At 33.7% G+C, this 23,488-nt stretch overlaps 3 protein-coding genes across 7 annotated transcripts in view; 1 reads left to right on the forward strand and 2 right to left on the reverse strand.

Moving 5' to 3' along the window:
- Window positions 1–12,184, reverse strand: part of LOC111618034 (cleavage and polyadenylation specificity factor subunit 5-like) — a 59,567-nt gene extending 47,383 nt beyond the window's left edge. For both annotated transcript variants that reach the window (XM_023359454.1, XM_023359461.1), the window contains exons 1-2: window positions 12,145–12,184; window positions 8,455–8,608 (exon numbers count right to left, since the gene is read on the reverse strand). In XM_023359454.1, coding sequence (XP_023215222.1) covers window positions 8,455–8,608; window positions 12,145–12,169 — 179 coding nt within the window. In that variant the 5' untranslated portion in view covers window positions 12,170–12,184. The remainder of the gene's footprint in view (window positions 1–8,454; window positions 8,609–12,144) is intronic.
- Window positions 12,185–12,391: 207 nt separating this feature from the next.
- LOC111618067 (RNA/RNP complex-1-interacting phosphatase-like) lies at window positions 12,392–13,690 on the reverse strand. The gene has a single exon (XM_023359498.1). The coding sequence runs from the start codon at window positions 13,525–13,527 to the stop codon at window positions 12,973–12,975; it is 555 nt and encodes a 184-aa protein (XP_023215266.1). The 5' UTR covers window positions 13,528–13,690; the 3' UTR covers window positions 12,392–12,972.
- A 7,547-nt stretch (window positions 13,691–21,237) lies between these two features.
- LOC111618047 (E3 ubiquitin-protein ligase ZNRF2-like) overlaps window positions 21,238–23,488 on the forward strand; it is a 55,287-nt gene continuing 53,036 nt past the window's right edge. The window contains exons 1-2 of one of the 4 annotated variants that reach the window (XM_023359484.1): window positions 21,494–22,027; window positions 22,106–22,201. In XM_023359484.1, coding sequence (XP_023215252.1) covers window positions 21,880–22,027; window positions 22,106–22,201 — 244 coding nt within the window. In that variant the 5' untranslated portion in view covers window positions 21,494–21,879. Of the gene's footprint in view, window positions 22,202–23,488 lie in introns of all 4 variants that reach the window. The other 3 variants (XR_002755513.1, XR_002755516.1, XM_023359473.1) reach the window with 3 other exon arrangements.

A 23,488-nucleotide genomic window follows, 5' to 3' on the forward strand; every position in this document is an offset into this window, starting at 1 on the left:
TATGAAAATATTGACCTTTAATTTTCCAACCTTTCTCACTTCTTTATCTTTTGTCCTTTCTCTCCTTTCCCCGCATTTGGGTCTATAATCCTTTGAGTTACAACTCCAGCTTTATTTAGTATTCCTTCCAGCATTGCAAGATTTGGCTACATTGTGCCAAATGTGGCTACTTTTTTTTAGTTTGATGTAATAAATATCATTTGGCACTTTGGCTACTTTTCGGTAATTATATAAAAAATAAAAAGAAAAATATTTTCAATTGCGTCCGCTATGACATGGAAACTTTTACGTTCGGGAATATGGAACACGTGATGCCATTCTATCGTTCGGTGTTTTGAAAAATTCTTTCGAAACGAATGGTTACTTTGACGATTTTACCTGAAGAAGGACCCAGGAGGGGTCTGAAAACGTTAGTAATGTTAAATTTATTCACATTGGTTAAAAGTTTCGGAGGTACGTAATATTTAGTAAACTCTGGTGTGTAGTTGTACGTTATTGTTAAAGCTAAATAATATTTTTTGAATTTAAATTGATTCTATAATAGGATTAATAAATTTGAAATACACAAATGAAAGAAATATGACAGTAACTTGATAGATAAAACAATATGCAACAAAAACTATAGAACAACTAGCAGATAAGTTTGGCATTGCCTGGGAGAAAATAAGAACAATTAGCAATTATTTATTGTGACATCATCACAATGCCAGACTACAATTTTTAATCATATTTTTAATTTATTTCATTTAAAATATATGCTCTCCACCTCAAATTAGTACTGTAGTGTCTTGCACCTGACCTGTTCATGATACTTTTCCTATTAGCAATGGAGTTGTGCCAGTCATCTATTAACTGCTTTCAAGGAAAAAGTTTTGAATTGAAATAACATGACTTCTGGTTTGCATTTAAAGTTCAAATATAGTTAATCAGGGCCTCCAGTCCCTAAGGTTTCCATATCTGGTCTCATCTTTCATCTATCTAACTCCATTCTCGAGATTAAGGAAAGACAGACAAATAAACAGACAACAGTGGGAATTTATAGGTCTACAATTTTTTTTAAATTGCAGCACAATAACAACTCTTCAGAACACTAAAATCTCTTCAGCTTCCAGAAAAACAAGTAAATGTAGCAATTCATAAACATTTTCAAAATTCACCTGATTCCAGCTTTAGGTTTACAATTTGTTTCAAATAGCAATTGCTCTGCATCTCCGTTAGATAGGAGTGATCTACTGTTTATAGGCTTTTAGGAACAATGGTGAAAGAAAGAAAGATGGTGACACCCATACTATTGATAGTATCATGATAGAAGAAACTATGACTTTAAAATATGCATTTTTAGAGACAAGAGAAGGGTCCCAATTGTAAAATGTAATACCCCATTCGCACCGAGCATTTCGATCTAGATTGTGACTAAGGTCAGAGAGTGTTCCGTGGTGCGAACACTCTCAACCGTTTCAATCTCGACTGAAACGAGGTTCAATCGCAATCAACTGGAGAGAGTTCTCGAAACTAGATCCAGTCATAAGAGAGATCCCACAATCCCACGCGCGCGAGAAAATACAAGAAGGCTGCGGAACATGTGTCGGGCTATCGACAGAGAAATAAAAAAGACATCTGGAGAGACGATAACATCTGTCTATTATTAGGTGTATGGCAAGAAAAAGTATTTATTTCTAACCAAAACTTCCATTTTGTTTGTTGGTGTTTGTGACTTACCGCATAGTTACGTCAGTTTTATGATCATGTGTAATAGCCAGGTTCTTCTCGAGCGGACTGCCTGTGCAAACAGCACGACGTTCGACTAGCGACAGTCACAATCCAGATTGTAGGTAAATCGAGATCGAAGTGAGTCGTGGATTGTGTGCGAACGTGGTATAACCATAAAATGGATTATCTTGCCAACAGAACATTCAAAGTAGCCATGAAAAAAATTAGAATGTTGGATAACATTAAAAAAAATTCGAGAAGACACTTACATCACTGCTTGCACTAACTTGCACTTTCATAAATTCTAAATTTTCATTCATTAAACCACCTAATGGATCCCGAAAAGAAACTATCTAAGCCATGGAGGACACCATGTTGCTTTCCACTACAACTACCACTACCACAAGCAGTTGTTTTATCCATCCAATGGTGCACACACTGGCCGAAATATAGGAATGTGTTCTGCAAGAATTTTTAAATGGATGCTGCATGTGCAGAGTTACGTGGAGGAATAAAAGAATGCACCCAAATAGAACACATATATAAAGTTTAAATTTGAATAGACCAATATAAGACATGCACTGAGCCATACTACATCACCTAAGTTATAATGATATTTCATATCATGTCTGCCATGCTTTGGATAGCTGAATCTCATCCCTAAAGTTGATACAATTGGAGTTACAGCTAGTTTTAAATATTTCAATAGATTCTAAGAGTTTGATATGATTCCAATTTATGGAGGATCTGATGAATTGGGTGTAATATAATTTAGCCTCTATACAGTCTTCTGAGGCAAATCTTGCCAGGGCAGTGGTGATTTTTGTTTGATTGCTCTATAACAGTCCTACTCTATAACTTAACCACACCATGATAGAAACCTTAAAATCGAGTGATATTTTTCATTTTCAAACATTTTCAGACATTTTTGATCAACCTTCTTCAGGATAAAATGGCAATCAAATAATTGTTTTCATTCAAAACAAAGAGAACCCAAACATATTTCTGAAGCATGTAATTTAAAGATTATATCTTCGCTAAAGTTAATAAGTGTAAAGTGCTCCATTTTTCTTACAACTAACTCACAGAGCAGGCCAGACATTGGGCTGCCCATTGGGACTCCCTTAAAGTTTCAAAGGTAAAATTTTTAAACAGTTAAAGGGAATCCCGATGGGCAGCCCAATGTCTGGCCTGCTCTCTGAGTTGGTTGTAAGAAAAATGGAGCACATTACACTTATCAACTTTAGTGAAGATATAATCTTATACAAAAGATATGTTGATGATGTGCTTATTGTATGGAAGAATGACACAAAGATACAATTCTGGAGCCAAATGAATTCCAACCAGCATGGTTTAAAACTGAACCTGGAACAGATTAGTAGCAACAAGTTACATTTCTTGGACATTAACATTAAATTTTGGAACGGATCACTGTGCACAAATGTTTATATCAAGCCTACTCATGATCCGATATATATACCATCGACATCTAATGATCCAATTGCATATAAACTCTCTGCCTTTAGGGCTCTAATCAGAAGAGCGTTTCTGTATTGCTCTAACATGACAGACACAATAGAAGAGCTGAATAGAATTAAAGAAGTGGCGAAAATGTTGGGATTTGGAACAAGATCTGTAGAACGCCTAATTACCACATACAACGACCCTAGAAAGGGCAAAAAGAAAAAGCTGGATGGAAGCAGTATCATCACAAAATTCACATATAATAAACGTCTATCGCCAATTATGAAAGAAATTGCGAACTACAAAAACACAAATATTGTATACAAAAAAGCTCCCACCTTATATATGTTGCTAAGAAATGACAAAGAAAAAATTAATGAAAAAGAACAACCAGGAGTGTATGCAATACTGTACAAGAACGACCAATTAGGAATAGATAAAGAATATATAGGAGTCACAAATAGAAATCTTAACGTAATGATGAAAGAGCATAAGTACAACGTAGCAAAGAGCCGATATACAACAGCGTTATCAAAAATAGCACAGACAGATGGATCCATAGTTAAATGGGAAGAATCATTGCAAATGTGCACTCGTCAATGCTTGCATCCACAACAGAGAAGTGCGAGATCTACAGATCTAGCTTAACGGATAAATGTTTAAACTGTAAAGATGCAACCATTTTACTGTCGGCACGGAAATATATAATCAGAAAGAACTCATAAGAGGATACATCCACCAGGCTCAATAAAACCTGAGTTACTAAAAAAAATGTTTACATATTGTATTTTAGGGAATTACCATATTTTGTATTTCATTTTATTTTATTTTTCTTGTTTATTGTATTAATTTTGTTATGCTTGTTTACTTAATCTTATTTCAACATATGTTCTAATATAATTTAAATTTGAACATGTTCGAAAAGCCATTGATTTGAACGTCTTTAACCTGATGATGGCCCATGAAATGAGTTGAAAACATTTGTTTAGCTGAATAAATGTGCTTTCTCAGTAGTAAGGTGTGTTGACTTTATAATAAATTAATATTTATAAACTTAAATTCACTTATTTTACTTTATTAGATTTTAAGATATTAAGTTTTTAAAATAATTTGACAAAACTGGAGAAGTAACCAAACTAAAGAAACAAATACACTTTGTATAACTCAATGGCGTGCTGTGACATTTGATGATAAGGAAACTGTGTTTCTGTAAGAAGACAACTTCCAGTTAATTGTGCGTCAGTGATGTCTAGGGCAGTGGTTCTTAACCTTTTATATTCGTGGCCCACCAAATATTTCATAATTTTTTTGTAACCCCCATTTTTTTAATGATAATTTATATTTGTTATATTATCTATAATAAATTGATTTTTTTATCTTTATTACATCTAATATTACAAAGAAATCAGTCTCTACTGTACTTGGCTAGAGATTGGTTCGGTTAAGCTTTTGTTTAAGTAATACTCCAGCTCTTTCAGCAGGGTTTTATTTATGTCCCTAATTCCCTAATCTCTTAATTATTTAACTACTTACATAGAAATAAGTTGAAACAAGTTACTTTGTATTTTAATATTTGTAGTCTTGAGAAAGTAGTGGAAAGACAAATTTTTATGACAACAGATACGTAAATCGTAAATTTACGGAAAATAAATTCTAGAGCTTTTTTTGTACCTTGTGAATCACATTGATTAAATTAGTTGTAAATGATGCTACCAAAGTAACAGTTAATTTTTTAACATTGTACAAGAATTGTGCACAGTTTTTTTCTGCATCCCCTTATAGATGGGATATACTAAATCGTAATATCACTAGTTTAACATTGAAATCTGTAATACAAGATGGGAGAGCATAATAAAAATATCAAATATTTTAATGGATTTTTTTTTTTTTTAACTCCTGTCAACTATACAGAACTATCATAAAAATATACCAGTAAATTCTTATCGGTTGGGTTAAGTTATAAATCTACTTGCGATTCACATAATGGGGTGAGGGCAGCCAAATATCTAGCACACAGACGGTTAACATCCCAGAACCGATCCTGGATAGAATCATTGGAAGCATTATACAGGTGTAGCTTCCACCAGTTAAACCGGGTGAGGGTGGTGCTCTGTAAAGCGCATGCGCATATAATCTGGCTACTTGAAAGCTGTCCCATATTCGACAATACAGCACTTCCATTCCGCCACTGATATTGAAATATACAATAGTAATCAAATCGTTTTTTTCACATGTAGTATAGAAATTTATAATAAGATACATAATGCGGTTATAATAAAATATTAATTCAAATTACTGTATGTTAAAATATGAAAATAATCATGCAATATGTTTTTATATTTTAGAAAATACAAGGGAAGTGGCATTTCCACGCTTCCAAGGACGGCACACCACTGGTATAACCTCAGAAATATACAGATATCCAACAGCATGGTACTTCAACACTGTTTCGCTCTAACATGGTTTGAAAAGTGGGGATATCACCCGTACAAAACCTTCCAGTTTCACTCTACGTTCGCATACAATCCCCAACTCACTTCAATCTCGATTTACCTACAATCTGGATTGTGACTGTCGCTAGTCGAACATTGTGCCGTTCGCACAGGCAGTCCGCTTGTGAAGAACCCGGCTATTACATACGATGATAAAACTGACATAATTACGCAGTAAGTCACGAACACCAATAAACAAAATGGAAGTTTTGGTTAGAAATAAATACTTTTTCTTGCCATATATTTAATAATAGACAGATGTCATCGTCCCTCCAGACATCTTTTTTATTTCTCTGTTGACAGCTTGTGTTCCACATTCATCTTGTATTTTCTCAGGTTCACAGGTTTCATATAACGCAGGTTCATATAATGCGGATTCATATATCGCAGCAAAAAAATTGCAACCGTATTTGTATAAAGATGCAAAAGACACTCGTAAAATGTGGTAAAACATCATCGCTGACTCGTGTCACGACAGGATTGGTTGAATCTGGACCAATAGTGGACGAGCAGCCAAACTACTTCCACGCTACAGAGAGTTTAGGCAGGTAAGTTAAGTTTACTATCGTCCGTACAGTTTATAAATTAGGTGCTGTAAGTCTAATACAGTACTGTAATTTTATACATTTCTTGTGAAAAAAACATTTCTTATTCAACGGCCATAAAAATTATTTCTATTAATAATGTCTCCAAAGTTCAACGAATTTTTCACAGAAAAATAACTTATCAGAAAACGTGGCCGCCATTTGGTGCACTGCTCCGCGATGAAAACAAGCTTAAGCAATGGCGTCATCGAACGATGCACACTCAGTACGTGTGCACTGTTCAATGACGCCATTGCTTAAGCTTGTTTTCCTATAATTTTTTGTTTATAGCATAGTTTATACAAATTATTCCCAAAAAATTATATGCGTTTTGGAAATGTTGAGTGAAATTAGTCTAGAATCAATTAATTTTATGGAAGAAAACCTTTCAAACAGCTGTAGTCCGTAAACTGCACACGTGCTGGGCTGTGATTGGCTCATATATTTAAGGATTCCTACAATGCAAAATTCTTATAAAGCGGAATGTATCTACCACATTATGGGGGGTCAACTGTATCTCAATATTCGAACTGTTCCCAACTCAAATAAATTGGTATTTGAGCACAAATTCTGGAGAAAATCTCTCAGTACCCGACTTGCTAGAACAAATTATTGATTACAGTAGAGCATTGATTATCCAAATACCAATCAACCGAATCATCGGTTAACCAAAAGCATTCTAGTTGGCAAATCCAAATTTCTGCTAGTGCTATGGTACTGCTGCACTCCCTCCCTCCCTGCCAATGTAAACTGTAGACCTACTTTAATGTACTACTTTATGTAAGATATGTATTTGTAAGACATGTGATGCAAAATATATACAGTACATTTGTGTTTAATATATTTTTCATAAATGATCAGTTATCCAAACAACCCCAGCTTGAATTGTTCTGGATAATTAATGCTCTACTATAATAACATATTAATTGAATTTCTCGTTTGATTCAAGAGAATAACCGAGGATAATTGCTTAAAGCGTTCAAAAACGTTTTTAAGTTATTAAAACGTTTTGCTGGACTATTGAAGATTTTGTCTTTATTTTATTTTGTCATCCATAGAAAATTATCATAAAAATAGAAAAATAAAGATGTTGCTAATATTTTTTATCAAGATCAACAAAAAAACTCAGAAGCTGAAAAAAGAAAATGCCCTTATTTAACTAAAATTAATATTAACAGTAGCCTACTTTTGATTGTGCTTGTTAGTTAATTATTGATTGAGAGTAAATTATCAATTGCTTTAATAAACATATCTCTCTTAGTAGTGAAAAAGAATAGTACACTTTTGTTAACTTCTGGAATGTAACCCTATGTTTTGCACTAGTCCTTTGTTTCGTATAGTACAGATTTGCATAACACAGCACTTTTCGGAACGTATCTACCGCATTATACAAAGGATACATGTATTTAATTAACCAAAAACATTTTCAACTTACTTAAACCTCAATCAGAACATCAAACTTAAATGGAAATATTCCATCCAATGTTCGTTTTCATTTAAGTTTGATGTTCCGACCAAAGGCCTAGAAAGTAGATTGAAAACATTTTTGGTTAATTAAATATATTGCCAAAGTTATAAAAGATGTACCGCTTCTTTTGTTATTAAGTTTTCATTAACTTGAAATGATGATCATTTTTCTAATTATAATTCAAAATCAGTAATTATACAGATTAAGGGAATATGAGTTTTTTTCTTATTTTAATAAGGAGGTATATCCCCTTAATCTGTATAATTACCTCAAAATTGTGTAGAATATCTTGTAAGTTAAGAAAAAATTGCTTATAAATGCATTGTTCTCTACATACTCTGAAATTTTTTTCTTTTTCATAGAAAATAGTAATACTGATTTATTTTTATTTTTCATCTATTCATTGTATAAATACGTGGTATACCAAATACGTTATAACTTTGTTGAAATATCTTTTCGTACAATTTCCATAATTATTATTATTTTTAAAAACTGGTATTTTTATGTTAATTTTATGAAAATTTAAACCATTTCTTTCTTTAGCCGTAGTCAAAATTGGGTTTCTTACAACAGAATAACAAAAAAACTTGAAAAATATTCGTTCTAAGTGACCAATATTAAAGCATGACAACAACCAGAGATAAGCACTATTATCATCGACTATTGTACCATTTGAAAGATATGACAGCATTGTATACATTTAGAATAACTTCTTAAATACATATACATTACTTACAGTGGAACAGTTCGACTTAAAGCCATGCTACGATTGTTATTACTGCTTATGTATCTTCCGGAATATTGCGATTGTGTGTTTCCTTTCGGCCAACCTGATTCTCTGGACGAAACTGCCATTTTCGCACGTGTGCTCCCACCCTGGTGGACGCTTTCTTCACCGATGAATTCAATCGATTCAGACAAAAAAGAAAGAAGAAAAATTTTCAAATTTAATTTTAAATATTTTTCGTAAAGCTCAAAATATTTATTTTTAGAAACAAAATACTAACTTTAAATAAGCTGTAATAGAATTTTTGCAATTGATTGATTTTATATCTAGTACACCAAGAAACGCCAGCTCGGTATAAAAGACGGCCGGACGGCCGCTATGGTAAAAGTGCAAAGTGGCAACGGCCTTCAGTCCCGGGAGCAGGGCCGTGTTGTCCGATTCGAACGAAACTTGGTGAGCACGTAGCCCTAAACACAAACAGATTATTGTCCAAATAATAGGACTCACTTCTCAAGCGTTTCCGAAAAGTGGGCCTCTGAAAATTGAGTATATAAGTCTTTGGAAGGAGCAATTCTGGTAGTTTATATACTCGAGTGGATAAGACGCCAAGTGTATGTGCTGTGCGATATAGATTCGATCCTTCACACTTTCTGATTTTGTTTTTTTTTAATATGTAACAAAATTATTTAATTATTTTACCGTATCATTAGCATTATTATTGCTACTGTTATTCCTCGCGTTTAAAGCTTATAACACAAGAGATTAAAAAAAACGTGACGCCATTTCCTGTTTAGCAAAAACGAAGTGTGCAGAATTAACTCATGTATGTCATTAAATAAAATTTTTACTTCATATTAATTTTCAGATAGGGTCATATTATTATATTTGAATTGTAACAAACACGAGCGAACGAGAAAATTGTCTATAACATTAACAATTAAAAAAAAGCTGCCTCTCTTCATAAGTGGCCGATTGGTCGAGCTGTCAAGGTAACATAGTTTACGGTTTTTGGGGATACAGAATCGAATTCTGACGGGTCGAAAGTCTTCAGAAATTTTTCGGGAGTGGTCCGAACGGATATGTCAGGCCCCATCCTTCATCTTTCGGCCGCCCTATTATGGGCCTGACTGAACTCATAATGGACTTGCTAAAAAGAGACCCTCTTAGTGCCCACAGGGCGGAAAGAGTTTTAAAAAAAATACCCATTTTATTTGTGCAAAGTATGTACGTAGGCATATCTGTAGTTTTTAAGAGTGAAATTATATTTTTGCTTCATATTTTTAATCAAATCTTATAGGTATCATTAAATTTATAATAAAAAAAAAATAAATACTGAATACAGAGCAATAAACACTTATGCGCACGCGAGGGAAGGCGCCATTGCACGCGAGCCTCAATATAAACGGAATATTGTAGAAAAGATTGGGAACCGCTGGTATATCTGACGGTTCAGAAAGTATTTATTAAATCTAAAGACTGTTAGTACCATGTCACATTTATCTAACTCGTCCGACAGAAATGTATAATAATGTGCTATTTAGGGTTTCTTATTTTCCGGTCTTTTGCTTGTCCCGGGATTCCAGGAAATCCGGGAAAAGCAAAAGACCGGGAAATAATTATAAATAGAATTAATTATTTTTAAGATATACAAAATATCTTAAAATCAAACGATATAATTATTTTTTACTTTATAAAGTAATTTAATACGTTCTGCAACCTCCAAAATCATATTAATAATGCTGTGATATATATTAAAGATTACTTTGAATTACGTAGAAATTTTCACAAATAAAAAAAAATTTATTAAAGTTTGCTGGAAACTGCATAAAACAACAACACCAACAACAAAATGCTTTGAATTGAGTTGAAAATTTAAAAAAAATAAATAAATAAACTCAGATCAAACTTCTAAGTTAGAAGGTAATTTACGTTTTTTAAATAAAACATATTTTTTTATTAAGATTTTGAAACGCAAAGATGGTCAATACTCCGATCTGATTCTTATTTTAGTAATGAAAAGTCCTGCTACCGAGAATGCTCTTTCCGATTCAATTGATGTGAGTGGAATTGTGTTTAATGCATTTAAGAGAAGACATGTTATGTATTTTTCACCTGTAACCTGAAATATTTCTAGTTCGTCTTCGAGATTGTAGTACTTCTTTTGTTCTTTAGTATTCTTGATTTGTCTACCTCGGCAGCTTTAATAGAAGCATCAAGCTTATAGCCCAATAATTCGGCAGTTCGTTTGTCTGTAATAATCAGGTTTTTGAAGAAAAACTTCATACTTACAGACTTCATACTTGCCTTGCCCAATTTGCACAATCTGGCATTACGCAATTATTGAAGCTACTGGGCATGGCTAAAAATTAAGACAACAAAAACACAAATATTTCAGATATTACAGGTTTTGACAAGTAAAGAATTTTCATAGTCCTGCCACAAATAAGCTACGTATTGATTATTGACCATTTGTGACATGCCATAACGAAGAAAAATTTAAAAAACTTAGTTTAAAATTAATAAATACAAATGTATTCTGACAGTTTATGAATTAATTATACTTTCTACAGTCGACCCCCTATAACACTGTTGATTATTCCGTTTTATATGAATTCCATGTTGTACGAGTCACTTAGATTTTACAAATACGTAAGCCATTCACAGCCCGGCGCACGTATTTGTAAAATCTAAGTGACTCGTACAACATGGAATTCATATAAAACGAAATTATCAACAGTATTATAGGGGAGTAGACTGTATTTACAGAATTTCCACAACCTTAACACAAAATAAGAAAAAAGTGAACTTTTAAGAAATTTGCGGGATTTCCCTGGATGAGAAGAATTTCCCAGGTTAAAAAACAACCCCGCTTTGAGAAATCCCCGGTTTGAGAAACCCTAGTGCTATTGCATCTTACGTCGAGATATTTTGTTTAAACCCAAATTGTCTGGAGTGAGTTACTTTATACTTTTCCGAATATTTTTTCAATCATTGGCATGATAGATACAGGTCCATAATTACGTATCAAATAAGCATCGCCACTGTATATTGGTAGTGTAGTATTAAATTCCTCTTAAAAGAGGGTGACAAATTTTCTTACTAAACAGTAATTTTACAGTATTGTATTAACGGAAGGATAATCTCAAAAGCTTCGATATCTCGGCACTATTCTATATTTTTTTTTTTTTAAGTCAAAATACAGTTTAGACTCTAGACCAAGCATGGCCAACATACGGCCCGCGGGCCGGATCCAACCCATCTAATGAATTTATGTGGCTCGCGATCAATCTTTCAATATTAGCTACTCAAGTCCGAATAGCTCGATGAAAAATTCTGACGCTAAAAAAAAAGAAAGAAAAAAAAGGTCAACAACTCACTGTGCGTTTAGAGTTAACCCTCCATTACAAATCTCGTAAGTACAGCGTAGAATGTTCATAAAGCATGATAATGTGAAAAATGTATCTGCAATCTCTACGTACAATTTAGTCTCTGCGGGGTGACACCACAATGAGATCTCGCACCACCTCAAAATCTTCCTAGGACAGCGTCTGGTTTGGCCCGTGGAAAAAGTTTTCTTTCCAATTCGGCCCGGGGGCAAAAACCGTTGGCCACCCCTGCTCTAGACTATTCGGGACACAAGGACAGATATAAATATACAAAATAAATATTTTGTATTCTTTTCTACTTACGATGACTTACTAGAGGTATAAATTTGCAGAACCATTCGGGAACGTCTAACCGGGCCTTAAATGGTCACTTATAAGTAAATCATGACTGTATATATGCACGGCATATATGCTTCAGACGGATACACATGGAATTAAACCCATTCTAATCGACACTACTACCGGTAACTTCTACCTCCAAAATGAAGATTTACGATAAGTTTATCCGAACCACAAAACGAATAAGCAGGAACTTCGACATTTTCGAAAAAAAATCTGTTTTAATATATAAGTGAAGAAATTTCGTATTTTTACATATTTACGATAATAATACACATTTTAATTCAAAGATAGTTTATCCTCAATTATCAAAGAAATTCATTTTTAAATATATTCTACTTTAAAAATTAATTTTTTTTTTTTTTTGAAAATATTCACGAATGTTCGAAGGAACTTATGCCAATATAGGCGAATATGCATCGGAATTTAATAAAAAGTTCTCAGAAACAGGTCGACGGTTGGCGTGGAAATTGTCCAACGACCAGCGATAATTCGAATCTCGGACATTTCTCGATTAAGTCCTGGAATCGCCCTTACTTCTAGAACGGAAGAAGGAATTCTGACCGTCGTGGTTCGAGTTCCACCACTGTTGGTACCAGTCGTCGTTCGAAGGTGGTCCGTACAAATAATCGCATAGACTACTTTATCTAGAATTAAAGTCGTTTTACCGAGAGTTCTCTCCAAAACAATAATCTCTCGTGTAATTTCTGCCGTAATTCGTTGCGTTTCCGATGTAATTTTTTCCACCGTTAAAGTCGGATTTAAACACTTTTTTCTCCGCTTGCCAATCGCTACTTTTTCTCTAAGTTTCGTTGTCTTTTCCGTTGGACTCGCCGTTTTCGATTCTGCACAAATGGTTTATGTACTCCACCCTTTCGATGTCGTGACCCCGAGCGTTATTAAACTCGAGGATGGCGTCTTTGGCGTCGTACCGTAATTTGTCGATCATGTATTTACAGATTAGATACCCGGTTCTGTTGACGCCGTGCGTACAATGGACTCCTATCAGACCTTTATCGTTATTCCTTAAAAAGTCGTCGACGGCCTCGAAGAACTTCTGGACGACGTTTCGATCTGGAACTACCTTTCCCCGACAGAAAATTTTCAGATAGGACACTCCGCAGTCGGTGATTTCTGCGGAATTATAGTATCTGCGGGTGTTGGTCAAATCGATTACCATTCCTAATTTGTCGATGGACGAAATTAGATTGGACGGCGTAAATCTCATCGTCGCAGGCAATATTCTACACAGATTTTCCTTTAGAGGAACTTTAAATGCGATAAATCGAGTCTGTCCGATCACTTTACCGAAAGGGGTGTAACTTTCCCATCTGTCTGGTATACCATTCTTGGGCATGATTCTCGTTACGGTTCCGTATCCTCGGAGATATTGAAGTCTAATTCTTTATTACTTATACGTAAAAAGCTCGTCGTCGAATACTACCGCACGTGAAAAGTATTGTTCGGACTTAGTTTCGAACATTTGAATTGAATGGCTTTTTAGTTTTTGCGGCCGAAAATCTCCCAAAAGGAGCAAAATTTTAAAAAGTTTTGGTATTGTTTCTTTCTTCTGAATGTTTAAAATATTTAAAATTATAGTAATATATACAGATTTTTAAATTTATAGAATTAATAATAAAGTTTTTGAAAAATTTCAAAAAAAAATGTATCATTCGCCGATTTCGATAATTCGTTTTCGTCGAATATTTAAGTGATTTCAAAATTTAATTAAAAATAAAACACATTTTAAGGTAATGAAATGTATTTTATAGTTTTTATAGTCGGCCACAACGGCTTTTTTTGGCCCACCACTGGCCAAGCTAGTGTTCGGGGAACGGAACCATTTTCTGAATACTAGTAGTTCGGTCGTGGGTTCGCACCTCGTTAGGATGGGCTGTGCACATGGAGTTTTCTGGGCTTTCTCCACGTCTTTAACGCCTAAATAGGGGCCAGTTACCCTTAACCCGTCGGCACGCGCGTGCTCCGTCAAATTTAAATTACGCGCGCTCGGTCAATTAGGCACCAATTTAAAAAATTAATTAATAAAAATTTAGCGTCGNACTGTACTTGGCTAGAGATTGGTTCGGTTAAGCTTTTGTTTAAGTAATACTCCAGCTCTTTCAGCAGGGTTTTATTTATGTCCCTAATTCCCTAATCTCTTAATTATTTAACTACTTACATAGAAATAAGTTGAAACAAGTTACTTTGTATTTTAATATTTGTAGTCTTGAGAAAGTAGTGGAAAGACAAATTTTTATGACAACAGATACGTAAATCGTAAATTTACGGAAAATAAATTCTAGAGCTTTTTTTGTACCTTGTGAATCACATTGATTAAATTAGTTGTAAATGATGCTACCAAAGTAACAGTTAATTTTTTAACATTGTACAAGAATTGTGCACAGTTTTTTTCTGCATCCCCTTATAGATGGGATATACTAAATCGTAATATCACTAGTTTAACATTGAAATCTGTAATACAAGATGGGAGAGCATAATAAAAATATCAAATATTTTAATGGATTTTTTTTTTTTTTAACTCCTGTCAACTATACAGAACTATCATAAAAATATACCAGTAAATTCTTATCGGTTGGGTTAAGTTATAAATCTACTTGCGATTCACATAATGGGGTGAGGGCAGCCAAATATCTAGCACACAGACGGTTAACATCCCAGAACCGATCCTGGATAGAATCATTGGAAGCATTATACAGGTGTAGCTTCCACCAGTTAAACCGGGTGAGGGTGGTGCTCTGTAAAGCGCATGCGCATATAATCTGGCTACTTGAAAGCTGTCCCATATTCGACAATACAGCACTTCCATTCCGCCACTGATATTGAAATATACAATAGTAATCAAATCGTTTTTTTCACATGTAGTATAGAAATTTATAATAAGATACATAATGCGGTTATAATAAAATATTAATTCAAATTACTGTATGTTAAAATATGAAAATAATCATGCAATATGTTTTTATATTTTAGAAAATACAAGGGAAGTGGCATTTCCACGCTTCCAAGGACGGCACACCACTGGTATAACCTCAGAAATATACAGATATCCAACAGCATGGTACTTCAACACTGTTTCGCTCTAACATGGTTTGAAAAGTGGGGATATCACCCGTACAAAACCTTCCAGTTTCACTCTACGTTCGCATACAATCCCCAACTCACTTCAATCTCGATTTACCTACAATCTGGATTGTGACTGTCGCTAGTCGAACATTGTGCCGTTCGCACAGGCAGTCCGCTTGTGAAGAACCCGGCTATTACATACGATGATAAAACTGACATAATTACGCAGTAAGTCACGAACACCAATAAACAAAATGGAAGTTTTGGTTAGAAATAAATACTTTTTCTTGCCATATATTTAATAATAGACAGATGTCATCGTCCCTCCAGACATCTTTTTTATTTCTCTGTTGACAGCTTGTGTTCCACATTCATCTTGTATTTTCTCAGGTTCACAGGTTTCATATAACGCAGGTTCATATAATGCGGATTCATATATCGCAGCAAAAAAATTGCAACCGTATTTGTATAAAGATGCAAAAGACACTCGTAAAATGTGGTAAAACATCATCGCCGACTCGTGTCACGACAGGATTGGTTGAATCTGGACCAATAGTGGACGAGCAGCCAAACTACTTCCACGCTACAGAGAGTTTAGGCAGGTAAGTTAAGTTTACTATCGTCCGTACAGTTTATAAATTAGGTGCTGTAAGTCTAATACAGTACTGTAATTTTATACATTTCTTGTGAAAAAAACATTTCTTATTCAACGGCCATAAAAATTATTTCTATTAATAATGTCTCCAAAGTTCAACGAATTTTTCACAGAAAAATAACTTATCAGAAAACGTGGCCGCCATTTGGTGCACTGCTCCGCGATGAAAACAAGCTTAAGCAATGGCGTCATCGAACGATGCACACTCAGTACGTGTGCACTGTTCAATGACGCCATTGCTTAAGCTTGTTTTCCTATAATTTTTTGTTTATAGCATAGTTTATACAAATTATTCCCAAAAAATTATATGCGTTTTGGAAATGTTGAGTGAAATTAGTCTAGAATCAATTAATTTTATGGAAGAAAACCTTTCAAACAGCTGTAGTCCGTAAACTGCACACGTGCTGGGCTGTGATTGGCTCATATATTTAAGGATTCCGACAATGCAAAATTCTTATAAAGCGGAATGTATCTACCACATTATGGGGGGTCAACTGTATCTCAATATTCGAACTGTTCCCAACTCAAATAAATTGGTATTTGAGCACAAATTCTGGAGAAAATCTCTCAGTACCCGACTTGCTAGAACAAATTATTGATTACAGTAGAGCATTGATTATCCAAATACCAATCAACTGAATCATCGGTTAACCAAAAGCATTCTAGTTGGCAAATCCAAATTTCTGCTAGTGCTATGGTACTGCTGCACTCCCTCCCTCCCTGCCAATGTAAACTGTAGACCTACTTTAATGTACTACTTTATGTAAGATATGTATTTGTAAGACATGTGATGCAAAATATATACAGTACATTTGTGTTTAATATATTTTTCATAAATGATCAGTTATCCAAACAACCCCAGCTTGAATTGTTCTGGATAATTAATGCTCTACTATAATAACATATTAATTGAATTTCTCGTTTGATTCAAGAGAATAACCGAGGATAATTGCTTAAAGCGTTCAAAAACGTTTTTAAGTTATTAAAACGTTTTGCTGGACTATTGAAGATTTTGTCTTTATTTTATTTTGTCATCCATAGAAAATTATCATAAAAATAGAAAAATAAAGATGTTGCTAATATTTTTTATCAAGATCAACAAAAAAACTCAGAAGCTGAAAAAAGAAAATGCCCTTATTTAACTAAAATTAATATTAACAGTAGCCTACTTTTGATTGTGCTTGTTAGTTAATTATTGATTGAGAGTAAATTATCAATTGCTTTAATAAACATATCTCTCTTAGTAGTGAAAAAGAATAGTACACTTTTGTTAACTTCTGGAATGTAACCCTATGTTTTGCACTAGTCCTTTGTTTCGTATAGTACAGATTTGCATAACACAGCACTTTTCGGAACGTATCTACCGCATTATACAAAGGATACATGTATTTAATTAACCAAAAACATTTTCAACTTACTTAAACCTCAATCAGAACATCAAACTTAAATGGAAATATTCCATCCAATGTTCGTTTTCATTTAAGTTTGATGTTCCGACCAAAGGCCTAGAAAGTAGATTGAAAACATTTTTGGTTAATTAAATATATTGCCAAAGTTATAAAAGATGTACCGCTTCTTTTGTTATTAAGTTTTCATTAACTTGAAATGATGATCATTTTTCTAATTATAATTCAAAATCAGTAATTATACAGATTAAGGGAATATGAGTTTTTTTCTTATTTTAATAAGGAGGTATATTCCCTTAATCTGTATAATTACCTCAAAATTGTGTAGAATATCTTGTAAGTTAAGAAAAAATTGCTTATAAATGCATTGTTCTCTACATACTCTGAAATTTTTTTCTTTTTCATAGAAAATAGTAATACTGATTTATTTTTATTTTTCATCTATTCATTGTATAAATACGTGGTATACCAAATACGTTATAACTTTGTTGAAATATCTTTTCGTACAATTTCCATAATTATTATTATTTTTAAAAACTGGTATTTTTATGTTAATTTTATGAAAATTTAAACCATTTCTTTCTTTAGCCGTAGTCAAAATTGGGTTTCTTACAACAGAATAACAAAAAAAACTTGAAAAATATTCGTTCTAAGTGACCAATATTAAAGCATGACAACAACCAGAGATAAGCACTATTATCATCGACTATTGTACCATTTGAAAGATATGACAGCATTGTATACATTTAGAAAAACTTCTTAAATACATATACATTACTTACAGTGGAACAGTTCGACTTAAAGCCATGCTACGATTGTTATTACTGCTTATGTATCTTCCGGAATATTGCGATTGTGTGTTTCCTTTCGGCCAACCTGATTCTCTGGACGAAACTGCCATTTTCGCACGTGTGCTCCCACCCTGGTGGACGCTTTCTTCACCGATGAATTCAATCGATTCAGACAAAAAAGAAAGAAGAAAAATTTTCAAATTTAATTTTAAATATTTTTCGTAAAGCTCAAAATATTTATTTTTAGAAACAAAATACTAACTTTAAATAAGCTGTAATAGAATTTTTGCAATTGATTGATTTTATATCTAGTACACCAAGAAACGCCAGCTCGGTATAAAAGACGGCCGGACGGCCGCTATGGTAAAAGTGCAAAGTGGCAACGGCCTTCAGTCCCGGGAGCAGGGCCGTGTTGTCCGATTCGAACGAAACTTGGTGAGCACGTAGCCCTAAACACAAACAGATTATTGTCCAAATAATAGGACTCACTTCTCAAGCGTTTCCGAAAAGTGGGCCTCTGAAAATTGAGTATATAAGTCTTTGGAAGGAGCAATTCTGGTAGTTTATATACTCGAGTGGATAAAACGCCAAGTGTATGAGCTGTGCGATATAGATTCGATCCTTCACACTTTCTGATTTTGTTTTTTTTTAATATGTAACAAAATTATTTAATTATTTTACCGTATCATTAGCATTATTATTGCTACTGTTATTCCTCGCGTTTAAAGCTTATAACACAAGAGATTAAAAAAAACGTGACGCCATTTCCTGTTTAGCAAAAACGAAGTGTGCAGAATTAACTCATGTATGTCATTAAATAAAATTTTTACTTCATATTAATTTTCAGATAGGGTCATATTATTATATTTGAATTGTAACAAACACGAGCGAACGAGAAAATTGTCTATAACATTAACAATTAAAAAAAAGCTGCCTCTCTTCATAAGTGGCCGATTGGTCGAGCTGTCAAGGTAACATAGTTTACGGTTTTTGGGGATACAGAATCGAATTCTGACGGGTCGAAAGTCTTCAGAAATTTTTCGGGAGTGGTCCGAACGGATATGTCAGGCCCCATCCTTCATCTTTCGGCCGCCCTATTATGGGCCTGACTGAACTCATAATGGACTTGCTAAAAAGAGACCCTCTTAGTGCCCACAGGGCGGAAAGAGTTTTAAAAAAAATACCCATTTTATTTGTGCAAAGTATGTACGTAGGCATATCTGTAGTTTTTAAGAGTGAAATTATATTTTTGCTTCATATTTTTAATCAAATCTTATAGGTATCATTAAATTTATAATAAAAAAAAAATAAATACTGAATACAGAGCAATAAACACTTATGCGCACGCGAGGGAAGGCGCCATTGCACGCGAGCCTCAATATAAACGGAATATTGTAGAAAAGATTGGGAACCGCTGGTATATCTGACGGTTCAGAAAACATTTATTAAATCTAAAGACTTTTAGTACCATGTCACATTTATCTAACTCGTCCGACAGAAATGTATAATAATGTGCTATTTAGGGTTTCTTATTTCCCGGTCTTTTGCTTGTCCCGGGATTCCAGGAAATAAGGGATAGAANAAAAAATCACCAAAAAAGTTGTATTTTCTTCTACTTTTTTCCCCTCCATCCAACACTGCAGACACTTGTAGAGAAAAACTACTGGGTTTAGAAATCTCAAATTTTAAACTTAAGCCTTTCTCATTATCAGTACTGGCAAAACTTCCAGGTCAGTAAGTCAAAGTTCATGGGGGTTTCCCATAGAGCTAATTCAGTTTTATGGCCTAATTTTATGCTTGTAAGGATAACATTGCATGAAAACAAATTACTGTAATTTTATTTCAAAATGTTCCTCAGAATTACAAAAGCTCAAAATTTATGCAAATTAAAACTTTTTATAATGATTTTAAAATTTTTATAAATGGCATATCAAAAGCATCAGTTCATGGCGTGTTTGATTAGCCATGTTTGATTGACTTTATATCCATGTTCAGTTGGTGCAGACAGAAATTAATATTGAAAGCATTCAGTTGGCAGTGCATTTGGTTTGCGTGTGTGTTGGTCAGTGATGCATTTGTTGGGTGCCAACCGATTGTATGTCTTGATTATTAAACAGAAACATTTGAAATGTAAAAAAAATTATGCCAAGTAAAAATTTATAACAATTTAGACAACTGCCAAAATTTTTTTTAGCAGTTTTTCTTTGGTAAAGATAAGCTTAATGCTGGAAAATGGTACTCTCAAGATTTTTACCTGTACAGTAGACCCCCTATAAAACAGGTTCATATAACATGGCGAAAAAATTGTGATTATATTCGTATAAACACGCTGAAAGNTTAAAAGACCTGAAAGACATCCCTCTGTGCAGATCGCCCAAGTGTTGCGTTGCTGTAATTAACAAAATATAGTTTAGAGATAATTAATTCAATTTTTCTTTTTCTTTCTTTCCGTTCTGCATTTATAAAAAATATTTGGTAGAACGGTGACTGTCCCATCACAAACGAGACTTGTGCAAAGAAACACCCAAATGAGGAGGGACTGGATTAGATAGATATGTTCAGATTATTAGGTGCAATATCTTTTAAGGATCAGACCCGGATTCAAAGCCAGTTAACCAGGTGATAAATATTCGCTCTAACCGTCTCAATCTTTTCGCTGTTAATCGTCGATTTAGATTATTTCATGGAAATATATTTTTTCCTTATAAAAATAAATGGATACGTAAATACCAAAAATCTATACGAGATTGAAAGGTCTTTATCCTTTTAGTCATGCAGCAAAATATCATTCTAGGTTTTCTTTATTTCTGTTCGTCTGTGACCATTAAATAGGCATGATGGTCAACAAGGTCATCTTCAAGGGAATATCATTGTAGGAAATTTTCGACAATAAGCAGTGTTTTCATGAAAAACTAAAATTGTGTCTGGCGTTTCTACTATTCCGAAAAACTCCTTTTCATTGTGGTATACCAAAAGTGCTGTCCGGGGGGCCATCCTTCCCGTTTTAGAAACTCTTTCTTCACTGTGGGCACTAAAAGGTCCTTTTTTTGTTTTTTTTTTTTAGCAAGCTCATTATGAATTCGGCCAGGCCGGGTGGTGAAAGATAACGTCCGGCAAATCCAGATGGATCACTCCCGAAAATTTCCTGGGTTTTTTCGACTCATCAGGATTTGATCCTGGATCCTCCAAAGCGACCATTCGACCATTCGGCTGTGGCGAATGCCACCCTTCACATTTTAACCGTCGTAAAAAACAACTAACGCAATACAACCAAAAACCTACATAGCCACCCGACCGTTCCCCGTCCTCGTTTACCTTCTCTACCAACTTCATCACTCATTTCCGCTCTTAATCCTTCAACTAAACACGACCAACTATTCTAATTGCTAAAAATCGGCAGTAACACAACCGAATTGGAGGTGTTAATCACTGCTCTAAGGAGATTTAAGTAAAGTCCTTCCCAATTTATTCATATCGGAGGATAACCCGCAAAGGAATAAGACAAGAAAAGACAAGAGCGTCCAACGAAGTAATTGATTTCGACGACATCTAGTAGAGAAATTTTTGAAAAACGAGTAAAAAAATCTGGCAACGTTGTTAGTTGGTTTGTGATTCAAAGATGGATGTCAGACGTCATTTAGTAGTTAGAGCATAATCAAGGACGATAATTTGGATATAAAATTTTTATCTGATGTCACGCGAGTATAATTTACCAAAATTATATCCATGTGTACAGTTATATTTATCGCTGTTTGACGATATCAGACTTGCTAATGGGGGGTAAACAAAGTACCAGCAATCCCCCTCGAGTCCCCAGTTCGAACAATGATACGACATCAGCCAATTCAGCTGATTTGAGCTTGATCGGACATAGAGCTGGAAGTAGCAATACTAATACGGATGCAAGGCAAAGAGCAAGAAGTTTGTCCAACGTACTCAATGGGCATTCGGGTCAGCCAATAACAATTCATTCGAACCATGGTGCTTTTGGTATTTCAGGTTCTCCAGAGTCTGACACAAGTACGTCTGATGAGATACCTATTGGACGCGTTTTTGCCGCTCACTCGCTTCCTGTCCAGTTGGTCTCAATAAATGGTGAGTTTCGAAATTCCATTTTATCTAATGATCATGATAATCACTAACTCCTAGCTAATTACATCTGATTTCATGGTGAAATTTGATGGATGCACTTAACAAGTTGTGAATGATCTCTAACAACATTATTTTCTTTACTTTTTAGATTATTATAATGGATATATGATATTTACTCATTGAAATTTGAATATAAGTTGTTGTTATTTAGTGATTTTAAATTTTATATTCTAAATAATAAGTAAAATGATTGATTTTGTTTTCAGTAAAAGTGAATGTCGGCTGATTTCGTCACTTTTCGGTTTTAATAGATAGCTTCCAAAAGTTTGTCGGAGATATTTTTGGAATGGATTTGTTTTTTTGTTTACGAGATTTGGATACTGTAATGTTTATATTAAAATCGCATGTTGATTATCTTCAAGTTGAGAAAAAACTGCTTTAAATTGGATCTGAAATTTAATGTTAGCTTTTTTTCTGCTATTAGTTGCTTAAAAGCTGCTACTTACTATTTATCACGTAACATCAAATAATTTATCTATATTTAACTTGTTATTTCTTTCGCCTTCTATTGATTTAATGTGATAACGATAATATGTAACAGATTTTGGTCCCATATTCTATATTTGTAAGTTAACCTTAGTGCTTTTGATATGTCTTTTCAGAGAATTCTAACATTTTCAAATGGAAGCAGATTGTAATTTAGCCTTGAATCTGTTTTACAAGATTGTAGTGAATTTCTTTTAAAACAGCAATAACAAAAAATTTTTCATTTATGAATCATTGTTTTGTTTATGTTTCTTAAAATAAAAGTGATTCATATGATACAGAATGTTCTCTTATTTGTTAGTGCTAAGAACTATTTTTGACTTTGAATTTTTTATTATTATTATTATTTATATTTCATAATTACTTAAACATTTATAAAATGATTAAGCATTATTCATTGTTTGTGATATTTAGTGATATATAGAATATATGACAGTGATAAATATTTTTGGATATTGTTCAATTATGGATTATTGAAAGTTATAAATGTTGACAAAATAATTTTGTTTAAAAGAAACAAAAATGCATTAGTGGAGTCTAAACCAACACAAAAAAATATGTATAAGTATTTTTGGGTTCATTGACCATCTTCTGATACATAAACAATACAAATGATTGAAATATAGAATACTATTTTTATAGCAACCAAATCCAACAAAAATAACTATCTACATGCTTGCAGAAATTTTCTTTCTACCACTCGTAAGTTGGTAAAATGTGAACTCAGAGTGAGGGATTTTCCAC

Source organism: Centruroides sculpturatus, unplaced genomic scaffold, assembly GCF_000671375.1.
Source record: "Centruroides sculpturatus isolate CEXI.00-Female unplaced genomic scaffold, Cexi_2.0 scaffold103, whole genome shotgun sequence".
NCBI lineage: Eukaryota > Metazoa > Arthropoda > Arachnida > Scorpiones > Buthidae > Centruroides > Centruroides sculpturatus.